This window comes from Cydia strobilella, chromosome 21, assembly GCF_947568885.1.
Source record: "Cydia strobilella chromosome 21, ilCydStro3.1, whole genome shotgun sequence".
In the NCBI taxonomy this organism is placed as follows: domain Eukaryota; kingdom Metazoa; phylum Arthropoda; class Insecta; order Lepidoptera; family Tortricidae; genus Cydia; species Cydia strobilella.
Genome location: NC_086061.1, coordinates 2,839,339 through 2,862,313, shown reverse-complemented (window position 1 = coordinate 2,862,313; position 22,975 = coordinate 2,839,339). Strand labels below are relative to the sequence as shown.

General features: G+C 35.9%; 1 protein-coding gene and 1 long non-coding RNA gene across 3 annotated transcripts in view; one reads left to right on the top strand and one right to left on the bottom strand.

Moving 5' to 3' along the window:
- LOC134751170 (inactive dipeptidyl peptidase 10) overlaps positions 1-22,975 on the bottom strand; it is a 348,960-nt gene that overhangs the window by 210,565 nt on the left and 115,420 nt on the right. Inside the window, exon 1 of one of the 2 annotated variants that reach the window (XM_063686545.1) lies at positions 9,424-9,566. The exons of the other annotated variant lie outside the window; for it this stretch is intronic. Coding sequence (XP_063542615.1) covers positions 9,424-9,486 — 63 coding nt within the window. The 5' untranslated portion in view covers positions 9,487-9,566. Of the gene's footprint in view, positions 1-9,423; positions 9,567-22,975 lie in introns of those variants that run through there. 2 annotated transcript variants of the gene reach the window in all.
- The window catches only part of LOC134751181 (uncharacterized), a 456,797-nt gene that overhangs the window by 391,104 nt on the left and 42,718 nt on the right, over positions 1-22,975 (top strand). The gene's annotated exons all lie outside the window — the stretch shown is intronic.

Sequence of the window (22,975 nt, the reverse complement as noted above, 5' to 3'; positions counted from 1 at the left end):
AACGTCGTCCACCTCATTTGCATATACATGCATACTCCCGTCGTTGGTCGTACTTACCTGAAAAAGAGACGGTATTTGAATATGTTATGAATATAAAGTTTTATGTATAGTTTTCGTATTGCTCGGAGTATTGTAAGGTTCATTTGACTCTTATTTTCATACAAAATGAGCCTTAGGGAAGCAGCAGACTTTTTAATCGATTTCAAAAGAGGAGATGTAGTATATGTAAGTCAAACTTGGAAGATTTGTATGCCGAGACATTATGTATTATGAAAAATTTGTTAAATAATTTTTAAACAGTGCCTTATGTGAATTGTGTGGTTGTGGTATTTGCAAATAGACGTTGAAAAACAAGTCTATTGATTCCACAAGTGTTTACAACTGCAATAAACACTGCGCAAATAAATAATAATAATAATAATAATAATTTTATTTGAAAACATGTTTGTAAATTTAATTTAGTTGCGTCGTTATGTGTGTGAAGTTCCATTGTCTTATTTTATAAATTGGACAGCTATCTATAATTAGTACAATTTTACGAAACCGCGAATACTCATTTAATATTATTAGGAACATGAGCACTGTCACTTCTTTATTTTAATAGAGCATTTTAAACATTTAACTTTTTAAACAGGGGTCCCGATATGTTACTGTAATTATACATCTTTAAAGTTTGGCAAGCATTCACTGTGCTGTCTTTCAATTTATGAAATCATGAGCTTACCAAGAACCATACCATTAAAGTCAAATTAATAAATCCAAAGAAAACGCGACAGTCAGCAGGCCATTAAAATACGGACGTGTATGGCATACATGATGGATGAGACGTCACACTGATTTATATGGCAGCTTCCCGATACGCTTTTTAAGTGATAAATTTGTAAAGAAAAATTGGTTCAAATTTTTTTCTGAGGGATTTATGCCTAATTTTGTGTCCATCATAATCTTTTAGAGCTTTAGAATGTGGACGGGCCTTTAAAAAGGCACCAAAATGTTCCATGAATTGTAAGTTGTTTCTAATTTTAAGGGGAAATATTTCTGCACAAGCTAGTCGTACATATGGAAGTCTCATACAAACTTTTTCAACACGTTTGACTAAAAATGAGAGGTGACCGATAATTCGCGGTAGTCCCTAGACTTAAAGCGGCCCACTGACTATCAGTCCGCCGGACGATATTGCCCTGTCACTTAAAAAAAAAATTTGACAGTTCCAAACAACTGACAGGCCGATATCGTCTGGCGGACTGATAGTCAGTGGGCCCCTTTCAACAAGGGGATGCGCTGTCACCCATGCTCTTCAACCTGGCACTCGAATACGTCATTAGAAAAGTAGTACTTAACGGCGGAGTTTTGAACGGGCTCCATATTTTCGTGAGACGTTTAAATAAGATTTTTCAGACGTTAGATTCTAAGCCATACGTTAGAAATGTAAGCCTGGCGCCGAATACGAAATAAGATGTCGATCCCGAAGAATGCAAAAGAATCGCACACGTAGAATAACAGCGAGGTATATTCAGATTTTAAAACATAACATTATAATATCATACCGAGCTCAGCGCGCCCCGTCTGCACTATTGTTCTGGTGCGAGATGTATAAATGTGTCCATCTCGCATCGCTATAAAAATTTAAAAACCTGAATACGGCTCCGCGCGTGAAATGGGCGCTATGGCGATATGGCGCCTGAAGTTTGCCGAGAATTTAAAAAAAGGAGTCAAAAGGTCCTTTTATGCTTTACTACGTTTTTGCGGGTCATGTCGGTGCGAGGATGCGTATAACATTTTTTTGTTAATCAAAGCAAAAAACTACAAAATGCATGAATTGAGAAAAAAAATTATTTTAACATTAAAACTGTTTGTTATTAGGTACACTCTTATCGCCAACAATATATTCATAAATTATCCAAGAAGGTACTTATCTCTCATTATGCTGGTAGGCGTCAGTGATTAAGGGTTTTTAACTCATCATCATTAACTTAAGAGTTATTCTCTTGTCGGTGGAGTATCTTCCAGCTTTCCCTATCCCGCGCTAGCTCATGACTTTTTGATACGAGACTTTACTACTTTTTTTTATGACTTTAACTACTAATGTATAAATTTGATACCTCGTGAAAATCGTATTGACGTTTCGTTAAAGTTCATAATCGTTTACTGTAAAAACACGTTTTATTTAAGAGGTAAAACTGTAATTTGGTAATTCTGGTTGTCAATAAATATCCTGCACCACCTTTTGACGCCATCAACAGCTCAATGTTAGCATAATAGATGACAGTCATCAATATTACGGAATTACCTTCTAATGTCTCATTAATCTGCAAATGGGTATACCCATTCACACATCAGGAAGTACCTACTTAAGCTTTGAAACCAATAATAAATAAACATACTCCAACAACCTAAAATAAAATAGACATTTTTCACCGAACCCTAAAAAATCCACGAGTGAAATATGTCAGCCTTTCAGCTCTCACCGACATAAGGTGTCGTTCACACGTCGGGCGCCCATATTGCATGCCGTAAATAACGGCCGGTGTAGAGTGACCTTAATATCTCGTTTTGTGGTCTTCACTGAGAATTCTGAGCATTTAAAAGAGCGGACGTCTTTTTACAGACATATTTGAGAAAATATTGCATTTAGGTACTTGCCTGCCCATGTTTATACGTTTTATCTTAACAGAACTTAATAGTTGCTTACTAAAAATAACGTAAACAGATATAGGCAAGTGTGTAAGTTTGATTTGTATATACTCGTATGCAACTTTCATCGTTGATATAAATCTAACGATTTCTCAATAAAGTTCATCAAGTTTATTGGCCTGTAGTACCTACCTACTAAAGAAGTTGTCATAGATAACTACCTACATACAACTATATTTACAGTCAGCTACAGATCTAGTTGTTACCCCCCTGTAAACAAAAGGAGAGGGTCAGTTATCCTTGCAGCTGACTGTACACACAACTGACTTTACATACTCAGTTTATGAATGGAATTTTGCAGCTCGCTGTACATATACTTGTAATTCATTATCCTCCAGACTTCGCCTGTCGAGAAAAAAGACAATTCGTCAATCGCAATCTCCAATCCTCAAACAGAAGGCAAATTCAAATCAAATAACCAGCCTGAGCGAATTTCCGCCGGTTAGAACCAGTCCAAAGCAGTTTAAACCGGTTTACGGCGGAACGAAAGTTGTCTTCAATCTCATTTGACTAAGCAAGGGCTTTTTCGAATCTATGTAGTTCGCGAACTCGTGAAGTGCCTCGTAAAAATTTGGATTAGGAAAGTTTTTGAGTTAAGTTTAGGAGGGCCTTAATAAAATCTGGAGAGCTTGTGCCTTTTTCGTTGAGGGTTTCAAAGCTAAGGACTAACATAATATACTCTAGTACAATATAAAAAAAAACACAAATTTAAAAAATATAGGCGCAATGGGTTGAGAAACTGCTTATCCGGTCAATTCGAACAACGTGATAACTACTAGATACGGGAACAATACGAGATCTAATAGATACGTTATAGTTTGGTTCTAAACTACTTAGTTATCTTTTGCAGTACGATTCGAGAAACCAATTGTCATTTCACGCTACAATTATTGTGAATCCATTGGATATCCATTGGATGTCTAAGTAATAATATATCTTAAGCAAATCGTAAAGAGATCGTTCAAGAGGATATTCGGAATCGCGGAAATGTCAAATTTAACATGACTATCTTAAATATCTCGTTATCGTTTCTGTTTCATATCTAGTGGATATCTAGTTGATATCAAGATCATTGTTCGAATTGGCCCGTATTAAAGATAATTAATATTGAAATAGCGTACCTATTAGGTATACCTAGTCATTTGAATTAGTTTTGTAAATTAATATAAATTGTAGTCGTATTTGACTCGTAGATGCTGTCTCTAGCTCTATTAAAGCAAGTAGTGCAATCAGAGACACTAAATATTTAATTCAAATTGGTACCATATACAAGGTTTGCTATTATCAATAAATCAAAAATCATTTATTGTCAGGCAACTAAGACCCAATAATTATAATCTAAAACCAAAAAACATTTTGGCAACACAACAGTTTCTTTGCTAAGTCATCTGTTCTGGTGTAGGATTCGGTAGATTCCCGCGTAACCGCTGAAATACCACAACCTTCGGCCAGACGTCCGCGCTCGCGATGGTTTCCAGGAACAGCCGCGGCACGCGCACAACGAACCAGCAAAAGTGCACAAATAATGGAGCGATCGCAACTGGAACACCCTCAGTTCGTAACGGTTCTTCTTGCGAACATATTTCGCCACATCGTGCCAAGGTTGGCTTTACTTTACGACCGGCCGACCGACTTTACGGTACAAAGTTGGATACATCGACAGGTTATTCATCACAAAGTAGCGTTATGTTTCACAATTCTCAACTACTAAGGGGCCTAGGTACATATCTCACATGTGAACGCTGGCTGGCTGCCAAATATGCAATTGATTTAAAGTTTTGGCATTGTTCAGCTACAATGGGGATGATACCCCGACCTGAATTTACAGTTATAATTCACTCATACAGTCATGGCGGAAATTATCGAGAGTTAAAACAGCCACTTTGCAATTTCCTTGACAGAACCCACAAAATGTAGCATTTTGTTTAATTTACCAAAAATAGAGATTGGATTTGCCAGACAGACAAAGCAAAGAACATAAAAAAATTGAATGAATTCTGAAGTTAACTGGTATTTTTGTCACAAGAACATCTTTATAAACTGGATTTAAATCTAAAAATTTGAATACATTATTTAAGTTTCAATTGGTGTGTTCTATCGACATTTTGGCTAGGCCCCTACATGCCGAATCCGCACGAATTTTAACAGTCAATTAAAGCTTACTATACAATTAAAATACAGAAATAAAAAATGCACGTAGTCGTATTTATTCGGTTAATTAAAATTGAAATTATTTATTTCAGGCACTAGTCCCATCCCATACGATAAGTTAATATAAATAATCTCTAAGGGCCGTCACTTACACCATTCACTAAACCGGAATTAAACGGTTAAACCTAGAGTTACCATGGTTACCAGTACAATTTGATACTAGGTTAACTGTTTAACCGCTTAACCCCGGGTTAGTGGGATGGTGCAAGTGGCCCAAAGAGTTTAACTAATTTCTAATCCCCGCTGGTATCTGAGCCATCGCATGCAACATCGTGGACATAAGGGTCACGAGGTATGTTACACATTCTTCTGAAAATAGAATAAAAATTAAGATGGGATAAGAAGAACAGTTTATTTTGCTCAGGGCAAAACGATTAAGTACTATGAAAATTTCATAATGTGTTCTGCTTGCCCCGGTGTTCAAGTAAATTAGGCTGTGTGATGGACTCGACAAAAACTGTAATTAAGATAGCTGGGATCTGGTTTGATTTTTTGCAAATGTTAAGTTCAGATATACTAGTAGGTACTAATTGGTAAAAGCCAGAATTCGATCATCCGTCCTCCTGTTTCAAAATCGCATTCTCTGGAACTACTGCTCCCCTGTAATGTTCTTAAAATTAAATCTAGAATTTTCTTTCCCTGGAATCTATATTTTTTTATAATTAAATCTAGAACTTCTTTTCGCAACTCGCCACAGACTTTAAAAGTTGTTTAACGTCGTCCCGAGCAGGTATTTGAAAATACCAGTACAGTTTTTGAACTGATTAATTTCGATACATGATCCGTTGGGTTTTCACAGAGCTACCAGGAAAATTTTATGAATATTATAGGACAATATTCATTAGGAATATTCAAAATATCGGATTCTCACGTGCAATTACTAATGTAAGTGTTGCCGCTGGCACCGCAAACAGGGCTCGAAACACTCGGTTATGGCACATGCGCATAATCCAACCGTTGGTGCTATCATTAACTGTCAGATAGACAAATGAACTGGGCTGAAATCAGGAAGGGCCTTACACAAATAGATCTAAAGAAGGCTTTATGAATTTAGATAGTTACCCGTATAGGCCATATACATCGGTAAGAATAGAATAACAAAATTAAATAAATTTATTATCATTTCTCAATCGGAACCGGCATTTTTGCAGGTGGTATTATTATATTTTAAAATTAACTTACCGAGGAAAAGTCTCATTGTTCCTATTTTTTCGTAAATGAAATATTTCATTGACTTATAATTTAAGATAATTTTAAGTAACGTTTACATGTATAGGCACATTAGCAGAAGACTGATATTTGATGATGAAAAACGATAAATGCAGTTGGTGTAGGTATTGTTATCGCTAGTTGTGTTGACTCATATTTTTTTAAGACTAGCTTGCGCTCAGAGGCTTTGCTTGCTAAAAATAATAGCGATGCAAGTTATTTTAAGATGAAAAGCTTTATTATCTTTTAGCCTGTTCTCTTGTAAGTTTACTATATGACATCATATTAAGTACATACACAATATACTAGTTTTTGCCCGCGAGTTCGTCTGCGTGGAGTTAGTAATTTGGGTAGCTTATTTTTTATCAAATCTGCTTTTTATCGATTTCCCATACAGACTTCCACCCCCTTTTCACCCCCTTAAAGGATGATTTCTGGGATACTGCCTTTACTGGTCAAGAGCGCGACGTGTGTGTGTTCGATGCTCTAGGGATGATTTTATCATACTTATCCAAATAAGGGTTACCTAAATAAGAAAATTTAACTTTAAAGACCTTAACTTTGGGTATGTCTACAGGAAAGACGTGAACACAGTTTTGTGTTCGATAAGTTTATATGCCCTACCTAACAAATACGGGAGGGTAAATTATTTAGGGTGTCATATTTATGATATTTTGAATACTTAGGTAGTTCTGAAAACAAACATGCACATCATTAAATTCATTAATGCCATATGCGAACAATATACTGCAAAGCAACATTTGAAATATTTCCGTTTACCATAGTACCCCTAACAGTGAGTACCTACTACCTACGTGATACTCAGAAGCCTTATGTTCTACATCGCATTATCTTAAACAATACCTGTCTCGTCGCTAAAGCTATGTGTAATCAGGTGTCAAATGCATATAAAAATATTTTTTTATGGAGAAAACGACTTGTTTTCTTGAGTCCGCAGACCCGATTCCGTCATGAAGATCTTCTTAGGTAAGTATAATCCAAAATGTATTAGCAATCAGAACTGAATTTAGCCATTGGTAAGACTGGCATAGGTACTTATTTATCTTATTTACTGGTTCTTCGTCTTCTTCTGCTACCATGCCCTAGCGGGCGTCGGTGGCCACCTTTGCAAAGTCTTTTCTACTCTTGGCCAGTCTTGTTAGCGTGGCCGCGTCCTTGATGTTTGTGCATTTTTTGATGTCATCGAGCCAGTTCATCCTCCTTCTTCCCTTTCCCCGTTTTCCCTCTATTTTTCCCTCTATTATAACTTTCAACAGAATATACTTTTCATGTCTATGTAGATGTCCAAAATATGCAATCTTTCTCCGCTTAACTGTGGCTAGTACTTCCTTTTTCTTCTTCCTTCTTTTTAGGATATCGATGTTCGTTACTGGTTGATATTAATTAAATGATACAAGGTATACTATGTACACGATTTTAGTCGTTCCTATGATCTTTTACTAAGTATAGCAGCAAATACGAGCTCACAAATAAAATCCTTGTCTCCATACAATTGTGTCGAATTTAACTTTAGCATGGAACACGTTTTTTGCGATTGCAGGGTTGCTCTCGACTTGTTAAGAGTAGTGAGTACAGTCATGTAGTTAGGAGCGGTCCGAAAAAAGTAGCAGCGAATTTTCTTGTATGTCCGAGTAATGTAATAGTTATTTGTTATACAAGGGTGCAAATTTATTTATTTCAATATTGTTCTTTATTGTAATGTTAATTTTATGATAATAATTATTCTGTATATATAGTGATATATGTAAGCATTAACATAGCTATAAGTAACATACTAACACAAGCTATGAGTCTGTAAAAGTTACTCGAAATAAAAATGATTTTTTTATTTTTTTGTGCCTATTGATACCTAAAAAAAATGTCAAATGTTTTAGCTGTTCAATGTGGCATTTTAAAATTAACCGAATTGTTTCTCTTACAGTGGCTTTCGTGCTTGCCCTTCTAGCGGCGGCATTTATTTATGTTGAAGCAGCCAGTTGCATTTGCACTGCGGATTTTGCACCAGTATGCTCCATACACAACATCACATATGGGAATAATTGCTTGTAAGTCACCAATGTCATTATCATGTCAGTTCCACCAGTTAAGACAATAGTAGAAAACCGTTTCTCCATATAAACGTAGTTCCCATATTCCTCTCTGGATTTGTATGGAAAAGCGGTACCGTGAGTTCGTCCCTTTTCCTCTTAAGGGCGTCCATTGGTTGGATAAAGGTCCCGCATGGTGTCTGTACCACGACAGAAACCATGTTTTACCGGTTCCTGCACTATTCTTCTGATCCTTACTCTACTACTTCGGTTTGGTGTGCTGAAGAGACTAAATTTCTGCCAAAAATTTCAGTTTAAATAAATTTACTTAATTATTTCCGAATATACTTTGTTCCCAGATCTAAACTTGTTGATGAATCAAAATGATACGGCTATTAGATTTTATTATATTGTTACAAGTGAAGTTAATATAATTTAATAGTACATTACGATACAATTGCGAAAAACAGAAAATTCGCAACGAGTGGCGATAAATTAAAACACAACCGAAGGGAGTGTTTTAAATCGACATGAGTTGCGAATGACCTATTCGCACGTGTAAAAAAATGATACAAGTAGATAACATACTAAAAATCGAAAAATAATAATTAGGTGGGTCCTCCCTGAGTACCACTCATCACACTACTCTCCTCATCATTCTACACCATTAATTAGTCTAAAAAATAAAATCGAGTCAATGTTTGAATTATGATTGGTTACATTATGCGTGTTTATTTTTCAGGAGAATATGTGCGGGCGACCCATACTGGAAAGACGGGCCCTGCAGTGGTAGCGGAGTGGCGAAGTGATCGGCTTAAATCATGGCTCATAGTTTGACTCTTTTACCTAACTGGCAACCCTCTAATTTTACACGCAAATAACATTTTTTTTTTTAATTGATTACACGTAATTTATTATACCTTTCACAGTGTGTTAAAAACCCTCATTTTGTCTCATGCAGTTTTTGCATGAGGACCTAGCAGATTTACTCGTTACGTCACAGTCACATAACGTTGGGTTAAAGTCGCAAACCTTGTAACTTCATATTAAAGACATTAAGCTTAGCTAACAATACCTAATGTGTTGTAAACACCTTAACTCCTCCGGAAGAATTTACGACTTTAGCTGACGGTAAATAAAAGTGCGTTGTGAAGAAAGCCTTAAAAATGTAAGGCTTTCTTTACAACTGCATAAGGTCTCTTATCCACTGGTTCAGATGCTTTAGTTTAGAACGTATTATAAGCTGCAACGATATACTCACATCATGTTTGGAGTCCTTTTTCATAGACCCTCCGTGGCCGCCGGTGCTCTGTACTGTATTCATGGTTTTTCTTCTGTTATTCCAATTTAGAACCAATGTCAAGCTAAGCCCACACTATAAATTTGTAGGAAAACAACAGTAAAAGTAACGCGTTCTTAGCAAAAACCCCTGAAGGTATGCACTTTTTCATATTATTATATTTAAGTACCTATTAAATACTTCAATGTCACTTTCCTAAGTAACACACTAAATTGACGTAATTTCAGTTAGACTTATCTACATTCTCAACAATGATGTCATGAGTTCAACTAGTTTAAATGGACATGTCACTACGTCTAGGCACTGTTTTAAGGTACGTCACAGCACGAATATTTCAACATTACAACATCCTGTTTTTTTTTGTCGTGTTTTTGTTTTTGTGTAAAAGTAAATGAAAAAAAAATACAAAATGCTTGTATTAAATTACCGCTAACGTTCAATATCGCTGTCAGGCACGAAAATGTCAAGAGCGAATCGCTTATCACGCCCGTGTTAAAAGGGTTCACTCACGGTACGATTAATTGCTTCGATCAATCTGACGAGAATCGTGACGATCGGTTTCGAAAATGCCAGTCAACACACGGAGGAATTGATCGTTACTATCGATGCGCGATCAAGTGATGCAGCGCACATATACGGAGCAATCGGTCGTTACGATCGATGCGCGATCGAGAAATGCAATGCATGCGGCACCTGCGCAAGAATGAGACAAAAATCAAATCGTTGATCGCAAAGAGCCATACAATGTCGATTCATCGTTACAATATTTATGATTGTACTGGTTTTTTTTTTATGAAATAGGAGGCAAACGAGCAGACGGATCACCTGATGGAAAGCGATTACCGCCGCCCATGGACACCCGCAACACCAGAGGGGTTTTTATTGCGATTTCCGATATCGTCTTCGATTAAGTAAATCGTTAACGTTACCATTGCAGTGTTGACGCTTGCGATTGATGATGAGTGTTAACTTTATTGAGATAACAGCTAACAACCTATGTGAAAAATACTATAGTTAGATACGAAGCCAGTTAATCTTGGAATTAATTAGCCATGGAGTTTGATTTCTTGCTTTGTATTTTGTGCCGTGTACAGTGACAGCCAATATGAAAGCAGTTAGGCATCATGGCTTATTGTTATTCTGACAATGCAGGTACGAAGTGGCACAGAAATCAAATTCCTTGACCATACATACCTTTAGTACTATTCCTTATTCTGTGATATTTATGGGTCGACGCCGGCCTTACCAATGAAATTGGGGATAACTTTTACCAAAAAAAAGCCACGAAGAAGAATGTAGTTGTATCCACGAGAACCCTAATAACTCGAAGCTTACGCCCCGTTCCACGTAGATTTATATTGGAATTTACATAAAGCAATTTGTGACTGGTCATGGCAGGCGCTGTACAGTATAATACTGTGCGTTATCTGCTTATAGGTGTAGCCAAAGTTTTATTTTTATTTTGAATTTGGATATATGTACCAAAAGCATTCGGGAACACCGACGTCTTTTCTGTGAATACATCATAAGTCCGAACTTCAAAAGATTATCTATACATTTTTCTAAGACTCATCATAACAATTTAAAGAAGTATTAGATTTGAACATATAAGGATAAAGTACAAAAATATGGCTTTTAATTCGGTTTATTTTTAAGATGTCCACAGGAAAGTCGAATAACTTTAACTTACACTAAAATAATTTTTGACACATACATAATAATGTACAGCCAACCAATGTGATCCCTAGGCGACTATAGAACCTTGTCGCTTTAACTACTAGACACATGACATATATCACTCAATATTAAGCACAAACAATATTTTTTTACATTAATAATATTAATTGGCGTGAATGTATCTATAGTTAATTGCATTTTCCAACAGTTTAATGTAACAAAGACATGACTTCCGCACATTTTAATTAAGCTACAGAACGGCAGCAAGTCAAATTGCTATTTTATTAGACTGCCCGTTTTTAATCAAGACTCAAATTAATTTTATATCTGTTCAACCCACTTTGAATATAATATTGTCTTCGGTTACCGCGGTATTCCACTGAATACCGAAAAACAGCTAGAAATATTCACTTAAACTGAAATATTATTTTTAATATACCCATTCACAAGAAATTAAATTAAAATGTATATGTATGTAATGTGTAAGTTACATTTTTAAGCCGATAAAATTGTCTAGTAATCCACTTAAAATCCACTTTGCCATAATTAAGCTATATTAATGATTATTATCAACGTCTTCAAAATGTGTTCACATTTCATGGGTAATCCAATAAAACAACATCCTTACATACAAAGACAGGATTATAATCCATCATTACCAAACTACATTACTCGGAATATTTACTTAGGGAATCTAAACCTTAATACCCATCGCACAAGGTAATATTCTAATAAGATGTTTTGAAACATCGGTCTCTATGAAAACGATACATCTAAAGCCTTCCGATCCCCTGTCTTGTTGTGTTAATCCGCAAAAACGAGGATAGTTTCATAAACTATAACTAAACAAAGTAAAAAACTTCGGCTCAAAAATTTCAGTTAGCTATTTATGATGAGAGCTTTAGTTTTTTTCTGGGTAAACACTAGTTTTTTCTTGATAGAAAGTTGTGCAGAATTCGCCTGGACCACTTCCGCGGCTGTGGTTTATTTAAATAGTAGGTAGGTTAGGTTCGTTAGGTTTCTTCACTTGTCCGATGATGGACAAACTACGCAGAAATAGGAGCCCCGCGTGAGCGGGGCTCCGTCGAATTAAGTGTTTGGACGGAGATTAGGGAAATAGTACATTTCGATGCTAGTGCGGAAAGTATGGCATTACTTCACGAGCACTGAGATACGGGACGAGTGAAGAATGACATTTCCGCACGTGTATCGAACGACGTTTTTTAATACAGTTGCGAAAAAATAAGAAAAGCAACAAGTAAGGAATGGAATTCGGAACGTTCGGAACTTTTATATTATTAATTCTGTGACATCATTGACATTGACATTATGAAGAGGTGTTTTTCTTCTAGCTTTTACTCGACTAGAATAGATTTTGTTATTATTATTGAACCCACTTCAATGAAAGTTTTTTTTTTCAAATGCATGTTCTATAAGACAGAAACAATTGTAAATATTAAAACATTGTACTATTATTACCTAAATATCGTTATTTACGATTATTTGTGTATCGTATATTTATAAAAACAATATCTAATGTTGCCTTTGGAAACTTAAAACATTCTTGCAGTAGGAAAATACGCCTCTTCTTTGACAGGCGTTCCGTTCCATTCAGACAACTTATTAAGAATGGTTTTTCAACATTAAAAAATAAACGTGTTATAATACTTATAATGATGAAGAGGTAAGTAATAAAATATGAAATAAGCATATTTTTCGTATTCTTACATTAACAGTAGGTTTTTATGTTGATTACGACGTTTAAAGGAAACTAATATTAACACTCATCAATAAGTAGTAATGAATTGGAACAAGTAAAAATTTAAAAAAATTGGAAAAGTAAAAAACACTAGTTCGCGATAACCAACTTTCCGCACGCTAAACAGCCACGAAAAGTAGCACTTTTTGAGCTACTGTATTAAAAAGGTTTTTTTCGAGGAGTTTCTTGTGTTGCTTATCATTTTTTTTAAAGACGTTATGGAGGTGGGCGGGTGTATGTACGGCTATCAATAATTTAGTGTGCCTTAAATCATTATGGTTTAAAATTATTATGGTACAAAACGTTATAAGTTACATTTATACGTATCGATACATATGCTTTTAGTTTGTATGACATTTGATTCATTATAATTAAAATGTTTATGACCAAAAAGTGTATGACAACTGCTGAGTATGGCATCAAATATTATGGCTAAAAATGTATGACACAATATAATTAATATGACTTTAGATTTGTATGCGCAATGATGATTATGACACAAGTAGTCATGTGCTTATGTGTATCAAAGATATGACTTTCATTTGTATGCAACCCAATATGGACCCGTAGATATCTCTTGATGCGCGCGTTTACTGATCTCGTTCCTATGAATATAAGTGGAATTGTATCTTCACGCCCTCTACCTCGTTCAGCTCTGATGGATGACTTCTTATTGTGTATATTCAAGTCATTTATATGCCTAGAGTCCTTAAGACAGGATCTAGCCATCCTTTGTTAGTTGTCAGAGCTTTTGTACGAAAGCCCTCGCTAAGCTCCATCCGTCATGCCCTAAAGCTCAGCATGGAAATGTATAAGGCCTTTGAAGTCTTAATTACGCAGTTATTTTAATAAAGAAAGTATTATGTAATGATAACGAGGTTGTGAAATTTCCAAATTTTAATGTGCCGGTCAATTCGAACAACGTGATAATTACTAGATACGAGAACAATACGAGAAGTAATAGATACGTTATAGTTTAGTTCTCAACTAGCTTTTGCAGTTCAATTCGAGAAACCAATTGTCATTTCACGCTACAATTATTGTGACGTTTTGGGATATCCATTAGATATCCATCGGATGTCTAAGTAATATCTTAAGCAAATTATTAAAGAAATCGTTCAAGAGGACATTCGGAATCGTGGAAATGTCAAATTTGATATGACTTAAATATCTCGTTATCGTTTCTGTTTCATATCTAGTGGATATCTGGTTGATATATAAGGCTCGGCTGGGCTCGGCTTACTAAAGTTGTCCTTTATAGGTGTATTTGCTTTTTGTTTTTTTATTTATTTTTTGTTTAATCTTTAAAGTTTTGTGCAGTCAGCGGTTGAAGTGCATGGTTACTTTATGAATGAATTCCATTCCTGATGTGTCTATGCGGTTTTGCAGCTGGCAGTACACACTAACCTTGGCTTGTGCTGTCGGTACTTGTGTGTTGAACTGAATTTTAGTTATATTTGATTTTTGTATATTTAATTTTTATAAGTGAGAACCTGTAATTGGCTCTGTAATTCTATTGTAGCTTTAAAAATGTTTATAGCTGTTGGTTTTCCATGTATGAAATAAAAATAAAAAAATAAATAAAAATATCTAGATCATTGTTCGAATTGGCCCGATTCTCTGTTATTCAGTAAACTACGAAATTCTGTGACGTTACAATGAATCCACCTTCAGGAGGCCTGTCCAGATAATAATTTCTTGTTATCAATTTGTTACGTATATGATGTCAGGCGATTGAAGAAATTGCTTTCTGAATTAATTTTAATGAGTTTCGTGTCTTCGGTCGTGTTTTAAAATTCACCACTCGCTGCGAATTTCGCACTTGTATCGTAAATAACCATTATTTGTGATCGTTTATGGCTTAGGAATGCATATAATAAATATCCATATACGTGATATTGGTAAGCGCGTCTACAACTCGACATAGGACCTCTTCCTTATTTTTTAATGGCGGTAAATAAAGGATTCGTGAGTCGCTTTAGCTATATTTAGCAAGACAAAACAATTCATAAGATTTTCATCAAAACCGCTTTCATAATGAAACAACAATGAAATGCTTCATTTAAATTTCAAGAGTTTTCGTTGCCCGAGTAATTAAAGAGCATCTTCAAATATATTAAGCGATAGCTCTTGACATTGTTGCGCATTTAACAACCAACCTTATTAACACGTAGATATGTCTCAAACAAGAACACAACAATTTCGAAAAACTTAATTTTATCACAGCTTAGTATTTAAGCCACTCGCTAAGCAATTACATTAACTAACTACAACAAAACCACTAAAAATTTAATTCGACTGGGGTAATTCTTTTAATTTTATGACATATTATTATTTTTAATTGCGATCAGAGGAAATAGGACTTTTGAGACACATTAATAGAACTCAATTTAGTCATACTGCGATTATCGGATACGGAGCGCGACCGCGTGGCTGCGCCCACCTGTAGAATTAGATTTAGAATTTGAAAATTTCGGCGCCATTCTTTTTGTGAAATTATTATGAAGCTTTTAATTTTGTAATGGTATTTGTTGTTGGAAATATTGTTTTGGAAATAGAAAGATGTAGCGACCGTTTAGGGCAGCGTCGCGGTGACAACTGAGGAGCTTCGCCTCGCAACTGAAAATCCGCAAAGGACGCCGGACACATGCGCTGATTTGTCGGGAGACTAATCGGGCGAACAGTTGAGTTAGGTCCAAACGAATTGAAGATTTCAGTATCTTTTTTCTGGTAGCAATTTGATTAGATTTTTTAAGGACGTCAGATTTTATTCGTCTCTTTTTGCGAGTGTAGTCAACGAGAAAATTTTAGTTTCGCCATGTTCATCTGCCCATTCAACCGCTGCTTAGCTTACGAGTATGATTAGTATGATTAAGATAAAAATACACTAAACAACAGTAAGTAGGTAGAGGCACTCAATTAGTATAGGAATTCCATTAATCATGACGAGAAGTTCCTTAGTTAAACCGTATAACGGGATAATAATGACTGATAATGATTTTCAGTTTAGTTTTGCAAGGTTCTGTTAATATTTTTAGTACTAGTAGTGGCTAGTATTAATAGTCTTTGCCCTGAGCTTGGCCTGCGATGCTATAAAAACATGTTAAATTGAAAATGCGAAACTTTACTAAATATAAACTTTCATCTTAATAATTCATTATATTAATGTGCGCGTACCTAAATAATTTAAATGGAAATTATTCAGAAATTTTTATTATTTCAGCCACGTAAAAAAGAAGGCAAGGTTTTCTGACTGTCTTTATTATTACTTACAAGGTGATTTTTCCTTATTAGACTTACATCAAAAGAAGTAAGTAGAATATAAGTAGGTATATTTTGAAATAAGAATAATTTACCCAAAATTATTAAGAATATTCAAATATAAACCTTACAATCCAAGTGAAGGATCTCCATGACACGTTTTTACAATTTTAATATCGTTCGTGTTGTGCCTGTGTGTATGTATGTATACACAAATAATTTTATTACGTTAGCAAGGAAATAAACATAGAGATATTTTTGTGCAAAACAAATTTAGGTTACAATTAAAGTTATACCTATTGGTTTACGATCTCGTAAATTATTAACGCGAGGTATTAAATATATTAAGAACAAGTCACTCACGTATTTTAAGTCAAAAAACGCTCGACATGTTAATACGTGAGTGACCCGTTCTTAATATATTTAATATGTCTGTGTCTCACGGAAGTTTTGTTATTAAAATATTAACGCGAGGTGCCAAGACATAAAACATTACTCTTTTTTTGGGCAGTCGTGTAAAAACCGGACAAGTGCTAGTCTCCCACCGAGGGTTCCGTACTTTTTAGTATTTATTGTTATATTATAGCAGCAACAGAATTACATCATGTCTTAACTATCGCGGTTCATGAGATACAGCCTGGTGACAGACAGACAGACAGACGGACAGACGGTTTACAATTATGTAGTTATGGGTTTAAACTGGTTTTGATACGACCATGACGATCTTCTGGCTATAGGCGAGCATCACACGCATGCCTCACTTTATTTCGCACGTTTCACACGTCAGTGTCGTCGTCAATACTGTAACAAATTGTTATAAATCTGAATCTAGATCTGGTAAAGCGTCTTTTGCTACAGCTCACTAGAAGCCTTCTATTCAGCCACCTTTAATTTCAAACAGCTAAAGTTCTGTGGAAATCTGCCGAATCCTACACCATAACAGGTGACGCAGCAAAAAAAATTGTAGTGTAGTCGAAATTATTTTTAGTTTTTATCTTTGTTGCCTGACAATAAATGTTTTTAGGGTTCCGTACCCAAAGGGTAAAAACGGGACCCTATTACTAAGACTCCGCTGTCCGTCTGTCCGTCTGTCCGTCCGTCCGTCCGTCCGTCCGTCCGTCCGTCCGTCTGTCACCAGTGATAGCTAGACAGTTGAAATTTTCACAGATGATGGAATCTAAGAGTGCACCATTTCATCATTGCATTTTTGAGTGCATTATTTCTGTTGCCGCTATAACAACAAATACTAAAAACAGAATAATATAAATATATAAATGGGGCTCCCATACAACAAACGTGATTTTTTTGCTGTTTTTTTCCGTAATGGTACGGAACCCTTAGTGCGCGAGTCCGACTCGCACTTGGCCGGTTGTTTTGATTTGTAGCACTTGGCATGAAAACAGCGTGGCCAGCCTTTACGTAATCAATGTAATCATATTAGGGTAAGAGGCAGGCCGTGACCCGCCTCGACCATGTAATCTAGCTGTCTTACGCTCGCGTGCTGCGCGACGGATGAGACTGGCATGACCTTAACACGCGCTAAATGTCTATAGACTAAAAAGCTATTATTTTAAAGTTTTCTTGAATACATTTTAAAAACTGGTGCATTTTCCATCTGTTAATCTGCCCGTGCAACCGTATTTTTAAAAGCATCCACTCAAGGCTCAAATTCAGACCTTTCAGACAGATTTTACTACGTGGATGCCTTGAACATCTACCTTTCTTTACTGGTTCGGTTTACTGGTATTACGTACGTTGTAATGTTTTTAGTATCTTATAAAACTACCTTAAAGGTCGTTCACAGTTCACACTGATTAAGTGCATGCAAAATGAAGTGAAAGACGTGCAAGGCATGCCAAGACAATCGTCAAGGTCGTATCAAAACCAGTTCAACCCCATAACAAGTTGTTAGTCTGAATCGGACTCCAGTTTTTGTAAACGCCACAAAAATAACATAGGTGCTATTTTTAACATAGATCTGCATAATACGGTGGAAATATTCACACCATGTACCTTTACAGGGATTTTTAATATTCCTGGGACCTCGTAATAAATCATTTCACAAAATACGCAAAAATATTATTATATAAAAGCCGCAGCCACCAGCAGTGCTTCAGGGGCTTAAGAGCTTAAGCTGGTTTAATTGTCAGAAGTGCATGAATTTTCATCGCAAAGCTTACAAACGCGAAATGATAATTTTTTGGCAACACCTCTGAATGACTTAAAGAACTATCAAACACTTTAATTGACCGAGCGAAAACTAAGGTATCCGTTTTAGCTTGATCAAAACTCGATACCTAAGTAAGTACCTATACTAAGACAAGTGCAAAACCGGCTAGGACAGTGTGAAATAAAATACCTACATATTTTCTATTTCATCTTCAAAACACCGTTGTAAATTCTGGCATAAATCTGGCATATTAAATACCATGTACTACCATGTACTGTATGTATGTGTGTTTATGTACTTTTTTAACAAATTCAATATCGCCATTTCATCCTACAGTTTGTCAATCAAGTGTCAGAGTAGACAGAGAGTTGTGTATAAACTCCGGTTTTTAATTTATATCGGCATCTTATCGACAAAATGTCGACATGGTGCTCGCAATCAAATGGATTTTTGTCGTAGTGTTGTGCTTTAAAAGGTACGTACGGTATAAAACTGAACATAAATAAACTAGACATATATTCTTGATTTCTTTCTATTAAACCAAGCTTATAAGATTTAGGTTAGATTCTACCCTTGCAAATACATACACATAGATTTCGTATGATTTTTTTATGGTATTTGCTATTATTTAATACTTGTAAAAGTTCAATTTAAATCTATTTTTTTTACATAGCTATGGAATTTGGTATGAGGTATTTTGAATCCCGGGGAAGGATATAGGATAGTTTTTATCCCAGAAATCATTCCTTAAGGGGGGTAAAATTCACTATGGAATTAGAATACGAAAATACCTGAATACTCATTCTACACAGACGAATTTGCGGGTAGAAGCTAGTATGTTTATATAAAACCTTAGAAAGGCAGTGTAAATAAAATTTAGGGGTAGAATTTTGCTATGTAACACAGTAGCCATGCACGTGTAAACCTTCGTCATGAGTCAAATACCCGTCTTTAGCTATCTAAAATAGTTCTCAACTCCAACAATGTCAGCTTACCGCTATCTAGCATTTTGAGGCTTAAAGTTAACTTTAGAAGGGTCTGTGAACACCAAGAATTTATGCCAGCTTTAAAATAATACTATTTCAAAGGGTAAAGGGAAAGGGCCGTAGAGAAGATTAACCGAGTCTAAATTAGGATTTCATGCCTACTTATACAGTTTAAAGTGCTAAATTTAAATATTCGTCAATCACACAAATAATCTTCTTCAATGTGGTAAGATTTATTGGGACATAGTTTTGTAGTCCTCTACAAAATTATATCTGGGATATAGTTAATATTAAAAATTATAGTAATAAAAACCTTGAAAAAAAAATCATAACAACTTAATTTTATTTCTTAAAAAAAAAGGGAACCGCCTTTAAAAAAGTAATAAATTCCTAATAATAAGCAAATTAACAACCATCCGGGTATAATTACTTAGTTCTAGAAGGCGGTGCCATTATTACCTAGGTATTATGTTTCGTCGTATCGTATTATTGTAACTAAGATTTAGTTTGCCTAATAGACACTCCCACTCCCGCAGTCCCACTCGTACTCGCACTCTTACTCCCAGTCCCAGTCCCAGTCCGACTCCGACTCCACGGGATTTTTATTATTTTTTTATTTATTTAATTTTACCATTTATGTATACTAAAACCTTCTCCATAATGTATGTGTTTCAGCAAAACGCGAGATAACCGCTATCAAACATACATACAAACATACGGGTCAAACTGATACCCTCCTTTCTTTTGAAGGTGGTTAAACCATTGGGTTAAAGCGAAAAAATAAATCAAAAATAAATTATTCTGTATGGTAGGTACCCTATAAAAAAACTTTTTATTTTACAGTCCTCTCGCAATTCCAATGCATGATTTATGTATCCTTGCCAAATTGCAGCTTTCCACCACTAACGATCCCGGAGAAAAGCCTCGGACAGACAGACAGACAGACATGGCGAAACTATAACGGTTCCTAGTTGACTACGGAACCCTAATAAAGCGTTAAAATGTTGTAACGCAAACATCGCACAGAAGTAAATTAAAACGAAACAACTGCTCTCGCGTTTTACCACGCTAGTGTCGAAAAATAATTCAAACTGTAGTATATTTGAGCGCGGATTCAACCCTAGCCGGGCGGAAAACTACGTCATTACTGCGGTCGTGGCCGAATGAATGGCTGACGGCTAACAGTTGTGGTCTAGCTATGTATTGCTAGAGCTTGAACGAGCACTAGTGAAACCTAATATATCTAAAGTTAATATATGTAAGTATGGATGACCTTCTCATATGGGCCTGATTACGCATTGATTAGTGTTTATTGTAAGTATTTGCTACTTGGTACTTGTGTTTAGTGTAAAATTCAAAAACCGGACAAGTGCGAGTCAGACTCGCCCACCGAGGGTTCCGTACTTTTAAAGTGAAACTTTTATTCTATCGCCCCAAATTTTTTGGGCTGTCTTTAGCATGTCGCATTACAGCATTAGCAAAATTCTACTTTATTCCTAGTACTTAGAGTTCATTCATCAGTTCAGTCTTTAAAATAAGTATACGACTTTTTGTTTTCGATCATCACGGATCCAATACTTCATGACAGTGGAGTCTTAGTAATAGGGTCTCGTTTTTACCCTTTTGGGTACGGAACCCTAAAAAAGCGGCCAAGTATGAGTCGGACTCGCGCACCGAGGGTTCCGTACTTTTTAGTATTTGTTGTTATAGCGACAACAGAAATACATCATCTGTGAAAATTTCAACTGTCTAGCTATCACGGTTCATGAGATACAGCCTGGTGACAGACAGACGGACAGACGGTCAGACGGACAGACGGACAGCGGTGTCTTAGTAATAGGGTCCCGTTTTTAACCTTTGGGTACCTACGGATCCCTAAAAATAAAGGCAGCAATATCGATCTTGAGATTTGCGGCAGCAACGCATTCTGCAGTAATGTCGCGCTGCAATGAACGTCAAATTAATTGTAAATGTATCTATAAAATGACCTTTTTGCTGGTGTAGTTTGAATCCGAACGGTACAAAGGTTAGTTGAAGACTCATTATGCATCTTTATGCATAATGAGTCTTCAAATAACCCATAATCGGTGAGCGTTTGGAATCATAGATGTCACCGTTGTTCACTAGCAAACCCGCCAACCTTTATTCTCGTCTAGTATTAGATTGTTAATCAAGGGTTGAAAGTGGACTCATTTAACCTGAGATAAGCATTGTTGTTATTTTGTCGTGACTTGTCTTCCTATTAAATACCTCATTCCTGAAGCAGGCTTTATGAATGACCAATTCCTAGAGTGGTCTTTACTTTAAAATCTGTGCGTGATTATGATTACTGCTCCTAACACTTTCGGCGGTGGCAAAGTTTTACATAAATCAATAAGTACTTATAGGTGTTTGCCGTTAAATTGGCTGGAAAATAACTTTACCTAACATAGTTACAACTAAAAGCTACCAAACTTGGGTCTATGTTCAAAAGAGAGCTTGTGTAGTACGTAGTACTTAGAAAGATTGCAAAAAAAGTTTGAATGTAGGGACCAACATTTTAGGAACTTAGCAAAGCTTTTTCAAAGTGTCATTAATCATTTGAAGGGACACACAAAATAAATTAAAGCATGTCATACAACATTTTGGACATAAAATCATGATGTCTGTCATTAATTTTCATTAGTTTTGTTCGACCGGCAAAAAATAGGAGTAATGTGTTTTGGACGTAGTATGTTTTATTATTTTTGTTTATTAATTCTTTTCTACTGAAAGCGCTTATAAGTAAAGCTTATTAGAAATGTATGTTCGAAGAAGTTTAGGTAAAAAGACATTTGCAACTCGAGTTTTTTTTCAGCGAAATTATAATTTATTCACGAACAGGGCGAGGGCACAACAAAAAGTTTCTCAACAATATTTTTGAGGTTATGTTTCTTTCGAAAAGGGATGGTCTGTCCCATATTTCAGAGTAAACAAACCCCATTCACTTAGCCGTGGCCGCAGGGTAATGACGAATTTCCGTAGCGCTGTACAGGGGTGGACTGAGAATGACTTTGCTGGAATACTACCCTAGTTTAGTGACCTGAGGACCGGTAAGTACAGTCACATCAAATAGATAGTGGCGGCCAAATATATTATATTTACACGACCCTATTGTCAGTGTCTTAGAGGCGTGCAAGTATCATACCATTGTACTCACATACTACTAGTATGTGAGTACAATGGTATGAGAAGTTTCTTGTAAAATGTAGCACAGGACAGATTGCGAATTGCGACAGACATGTATGTCGCGAATGCAAATAATAGCGGGATATTGGATGCAACGGGCTGCGACCCATGCGAATATAGAAGACCTATTCTGAAGGAACTTTTATCAAAGATTTGTACTATTTATACCATCATCTAGTTATACTCATAAGTAGGGACCGCTTCACAACAGGTCAGGGGGCCAAGAATGACAATCGTTCTTGGCTTTACCACAGAATAAATAATAGTACTAGGTCCAGAAGGTTCGCTTTCTAACAAAACGCGACTATTACGACAGATATAACCGCAGAGCGAGCGAGCAGGCGTCCGTTTCGTAGCGGTGCGCGGCATCTACTATGCATGACTAGACACCAAAATTGGTGTGGGCCGTATGTACTTGTAGCGACGCGACGAAATCGCGGAATGAGCCCAGCC